The sequence below is a fragment of the Geospiza fortis genome, unplaced genomic scaffold (assembly GCF_000277835.1).
Source record: "Geospiza fortis unplaced genomic scaffold, GeoFor_1.0 scaffold108, whole genome shotgun sequence".
NCBI lineage: Eukaryota > Metazoa > Chordata > Aves > Passeriformes > Thraupidae > Geospiza > Geospiza fortis.
This window is the reverse complement of record NW_005054439.1, coordinates 1,423,319-1,428,376: the sequence shown is the minus strand read 5'-3', so window position 1 is coordinate 1,428,376 and position 5,058 is coordinate 1,423,319. Positions and strand designations below refer to the sequence as shown.

The window sequence follows — 5,058 nt, the reverse complement described above, 5'->3', positions numbered from 1 at the left end:
GTTCCTGAGACATTTGCTGATTTCAGATAGATATTGTGCACCATGAAAGCTATAGATAACACTGTCCAAACTATGATAGAATTGAAAGTAGAGATAAATATGTCCCAATCACATCTGAAATACTTGTGCAAATGCAGTTCTTATGTATTCCTAGGTCAGTATTTACCTACCAGTGCTGAAAACAATGAAGAGTGTTGTGGAAAGAATGAAGAATCTCAGCAATTTCATTGTAAGTTAAGGCACTTAAAGCATGTATGCTACACATGTTATTTCATGAGGGACATGACAGGTTGCCCAAACTGGAGCTGCCACATTATCTTATTTTGAGATGACTTAGACATTGAAATCAAGGCACCTGAAGCCTGTGTAAAGCCTGAATAGAATGATGGGATTTATTTTAGGATTTACACTGAAGAGCTTTTCCTGGGTTTCTCAGAAAATGATGCTCTTTGTACTAAATCCATGAAAGAACATGGCATTCTGTTGCTACAAACTACTCTTTATAGCTGGTAAGAAATGACAGTCCTTCAGGAAGCTAATTGGAGACTTTCCAGGCTATTTCATTAAGGAAATGCCTATTAAGTGAGTGTTGTGTTAGGTGTCTGTGAATGAATTTCAGGTGAACTTGACATAGGATTTAAAGGAAATGCTGCTAACAGCCCCTGTGCTTTAGACTGACATGTTGGATTTGCAGTCTACCCTGGATTTCTAGAGTGCCGGTGGGCCTTTTAACTGAAAGAAGCTCTCTGCAGTTGGACAGAAAAGGGCTTTGGTTTTTTATTTGGTTGTTTGTGCTCACAGTCACCATAACTGACTGACATGAAAGTTAGTAAGTAAATGTACAGCTTTGAAATAGTTTGGGTTTGATGCTGTTCATACCAGTTTTGATAAATAGGAAATTTTCTGTTAACTGAGAATCCTGAAATTGGAACAGTCTCTGTTTTTCAAGACTTGGAAGAGTTGAGAGATTACCCTGGGCTACTGGCAGTTTTGCAAATGGCAGCCATCCTGCAAATACACATCAAACTCTTTTTGTTTGTGAGATTTTTTGGGGGCTTTGTTTTTATTTTCTTTCCTTCCCCCATGTCCTTGGTGGATATGCTTATACAAAATTGAGTGCAGTGCTTTTGTTTAGTGCTGAGGCTCTTTTCTCACACAGGATAGTTGTATGATGGGATTGAACTTATACTAAGTGCCTTGCTTTCATTTTATTAGAAAACAAAAACATCAAGTGTCACAATTAATTATTTTTGCAAGATGCATCCTGGTAATAAAACTGGTCAAGATCAATGCTGCAAAATGGGCTTAGAAGCAATTTCTGATAGTACTTGTCCATTGTCCATTGTTTGGAGCCATTCTATACAAAATTCTGGTTGCAGTACAAGTATTTTTTTTTAATTACTGAAAATTCATCTAATCACAGAAACAAAGTGCTTAGTTGTGCTTTAGGAATCCTCTGACCTGCTTGGGATTTGTGTAAGACCGTGTATAGTCTCCTTCAAATTCCTTCTTCCAGTTTACAGGATGGAATTTGAAAGCTTTTAGCACTTTTCCAGGATTTCTGTCAGTTCAAAGTCCTTCTTGGAGTTACTGATCTGATCCAGTTGTTTTCTATTTTAAATTCTTGAAAGCAGCACTGTCAGCTCCTGGTGCATCCCCTTTTCTGTGTGTGTCATATAGACTGTGTAGGTGCCTTTCCATTTGTTGAATAACTGAATGGAAATTCAGGAATCTTTGCATTTCTTCAGCTTCAGTCTCTTATTTCTGAAGTCTTTTCCTCAGCACATGAGCTTCCCAAAGCTAATACTTGTTCTAAAAGTACTGGAGAACAATTAAATTTCTTTCTTTTCATAACTTCTGAAAGTTTGGTCTAGAGTAATTCACATGGGAATGATGGGAAGTGCATTTTATAGCTGAATATTCAAATGTTCAACCATTTTCAGAAAGTATAGTTGACTTGTACTGAAGTACTCCTGGAAGCTTGTATTTGAACAAAACCAAACTTCAGTAATTCTGCAGTGTGAAAGTGGGTTGCCTAAAATTGAGATTGATTGCAGGTGATTGAAGCAAACTTGAGTGGTGAAATGAACTTGAAAATAGAAACTGACTTAGTATCTGTAACAACACATTTTAAAGACCTGGGAAATCCTCCCTGGGGTAAGTTTCCCTGTTAACCTCTTGTGTCTGTCTGATCTCCTTACTTCTGTGTTGCTTATAACAGTACTTTTTAACCTTTATTCTTTAGAAAATAGCATCAAGTACTTTGAAGTCTTCAAATGAAATCTTACAAGAAAAAATTGAGTGGCCAGTGGAGTGTCTGTTTCATGTTTGGGGTGGTGGTGGGGAATCTCTTCCATTATTCTTGACAGTTTGATAGGAAAACTGGGATTTCTTTTCCTTGCACTGTTCTGAAAAACGAGCTAGTTGAGTTCCAGCACTTCAGCAGTTTTCAGGTATGTCCTTTTGGGTGTTGAAACTACTTTTTATGTTTGGACTAAGTGTTGTGTTCTTATCTTTTAGCATCAGAGGACGGATATCAAAGTTCTGCTCAAGGCAGAGATGTGGAAAGTATGGCTGAAGCATGCATAGACATCAAGAAGCTGCAGCAGCTGCTTGCTGGACAGCAAGTCAATCCTACAAAAGCATTGTGCAGTAAGTTCAACAGCTCTGCTTGTGAACTCCAGTTAGTAGGGTCGTTTGCCATACTTAGTTTCAGCAGAATATCAGTCTTCATTTTTGTCTGTCTGAAAGTCAATATTTTTACTGCACCTGAGGACTTCCAATATTTATATTTTTAGGCAGTTAGATTCACGTCCTAGGCATTTGGGAAATAAAAAATAAGTCAGACTCACTAATCATGTGTGTTGTCTTGTTGTCTTTGTTTTAAAGTTGTTATTAATGTTTATTATTATTTTGAGATATTATTTTTTGAAAATCTTAAAGCCTCTATCTTCTAGCAGAGAAATTGGAATTTACTGGCATGTTTTTTTGGTTGGGTTTTTTTCCCTTTGGATGTTTTCTTACACTGATTCTAATACTAAAATGCTTTTTATACACCTAGTGTTTCTAGCTGTAGAAGACAGTACTTCCTTTCTAGCAGAAGTTTATGCAGGGGTTTATATCCTATTTTTATAACTGTACTTTTCCTGAGAACATCTGTTTGTTATGGTTTAGTGCAGATACTAAGAATTTCCCAAGGAAGATTTAAATAATTGGTGTAGCATTATAAACCTATACACTATATATTTATTTTTGGGTATCATCTTTCGTAAACTATTAATGCTTCGCAGACCCTCAAGAATTTAAGTTGTCTAGTTACCCCTCTGTCAGAAGTGGTGGAAGCATTCTTTTTATGGTGACATCCTTAAAAGATGTAATTTTAAAATGTTTTTCCTGCTTTGAGGTGAATTTGTGTTTTAATTTTTTTTCCTCACAGATATTGTACATAAGAGAATTGTCCACTTCATCTTGCTCCATGAGGAGGTTTCACTTCAGTATTTTATTCCAGCAATTGCCTGAGTGTTTGGAATCCTGGTCATTTTCCAGCCTGAGGCCTCTTTCATGAAGTCTGAAATCTTTCCTGAGTTGCTGGAGTATTTCGATGTGAGACACTGTTAGACACAGCCATCAGATGGACATTATTTCAATATTTATGAAAGTGTTCAAAATTCCTCCTCATCCAGACAGCCATTTTTGTAAATAGTTATATGCTATGAAAGATACAATGCTGGGAAGTGTTGGTATATCTTACTCTTAGGAGGACCAAAACTGAAATTTGTCTTAGCCACAGCTCAAAACATCCCAAAAGCACACTGAATTAAATACTTCAGTCTTCTCAAAAAACTAAAGGTAGAATTCACCTCTGGAGCTGCTGTTGTGTGTATTCAGTATTGAGCAATGCAATCCAAGTTAAGGGATCTCTGAACAAGCTATCATACCTCCATGAAACAGGGGAGCCTTCTGGAGGGGTGCCTGATTGGTATTTGTCTGGACAACTATGCACAGCCCTCCTGAAGTGGTACAGAATTGAATTCTGTTCCAGTAGGAATCTTTTGATTACACTTGCTCCAACATATCTCAGTAGCTCTGTTCATGCTTACTCTTTGTTTAACTCTTGGCCTGGGAGGGTGAGCAAAACAGTCTGGATTACTTTGTTAATGTGGGCAGTGAAAATCACTATGTACAGAATGAATATCATATGAGGACATGTGTGAGCACAGCAATTGGTGTGAAATAAAGAACAAGTTATCCATGGATCACATTTTTTCCCTTTCTGGCTAGAAAACATTGTACAACCTGTGTCGTCATGGTGTCAGACAGGGTAAGATTGTGTGTAGACTCTCATGCCAAGCAGCCAAAAGGATACCTGAATTTCACTCATAGGAGTACTACCCCTGCTTCTACCTCCCGGTTATTTTCTGAGGTATTTTCCTCCTTATTCGATGTGTGATTTATTTGTTACCCTGGCATGTACCATACAGCTTTTTTTTAGTGATTGAGTCTATGCTGCCAAATGAGACTGGGAGTTTCTTCTATAAAGTAGCTTTTCATGGTCAGAAGTGCTGGGTTTTTGATGGTTTGTTTTTTTTTTCAAGGGGCATTGACATTAAGGGAGCAATGAATCTTTTGTCCATGAACATGCAAATGCTCAAGAGAAGGCTGAAGGAGAGGCAGTGGCAATGAGAAGGTAGAATAGACTTGCAGTGATGAGTGTGTTGACTGACTGTTTATAGACCTTTCTACCTACTCCTTCTCTGTTCCTCCCTGCTGTCTCTTGCCCTGCACTTTGCCTCATCAGTTGTCATATTTCCACCCACTGCCTGCAACATCCTAAGGTTTGCATCTTTACTATTTGCAAAGTCCCGTTTTGACTATTTTGTGAGTTGACCTTGGTAAGCCGCCGCTCACTCACTCACACCTGGTGGGATGGGGGAGAGAATTGGAAGGGTAAAAGTGAAAAAAATCATGGGTTGAGTTAAGGACAGCTTAATAGGTAAAGCAAAATATGGAATTCATTCACTGCTTCTCATGAGCATAGGTGTTTAACCATTTCCAGGA

At 38.0% G+C, this 5,058-nt stretch overlaps 1 protein-coding gene across 3 annotated transcripts in view; it reads left to right on the top strand.

The window, feature by feature from the left end:
* HUS1 (HUS1 checkpoint clamp component) overlaps positions 1-4,559 on the top strand; it is a 7,206-nt gene extending 2,647 nt beyond the window's left edge. For all 3 annotated transcript variants that reach the window (XM_005427262.3, XM_031062171.1, XM_031062172.1), the window contains exons 5-8: positions 155-229; positions 2,058-2,157; positions 2,521-2,652; positions 3,437-4,559. In XM_005427262.3, the coding sequence (XP_005427319.1) occupies positions 155-229; positions 2,058-2,157; positions 2,521-2,652; positions 3,437-3,519 (390 nt within the window). In that variant the 3' untranslated portion in view covers positions 3,520-4,559. The remainder of the gene's footprint in view (positions 1-154; positions 230-2,057; positions 2,158-2,520; positions 2,653-3,436) is intronic.
* Positions 4,560-5,058: the final 499 nt, after the last annotated feature.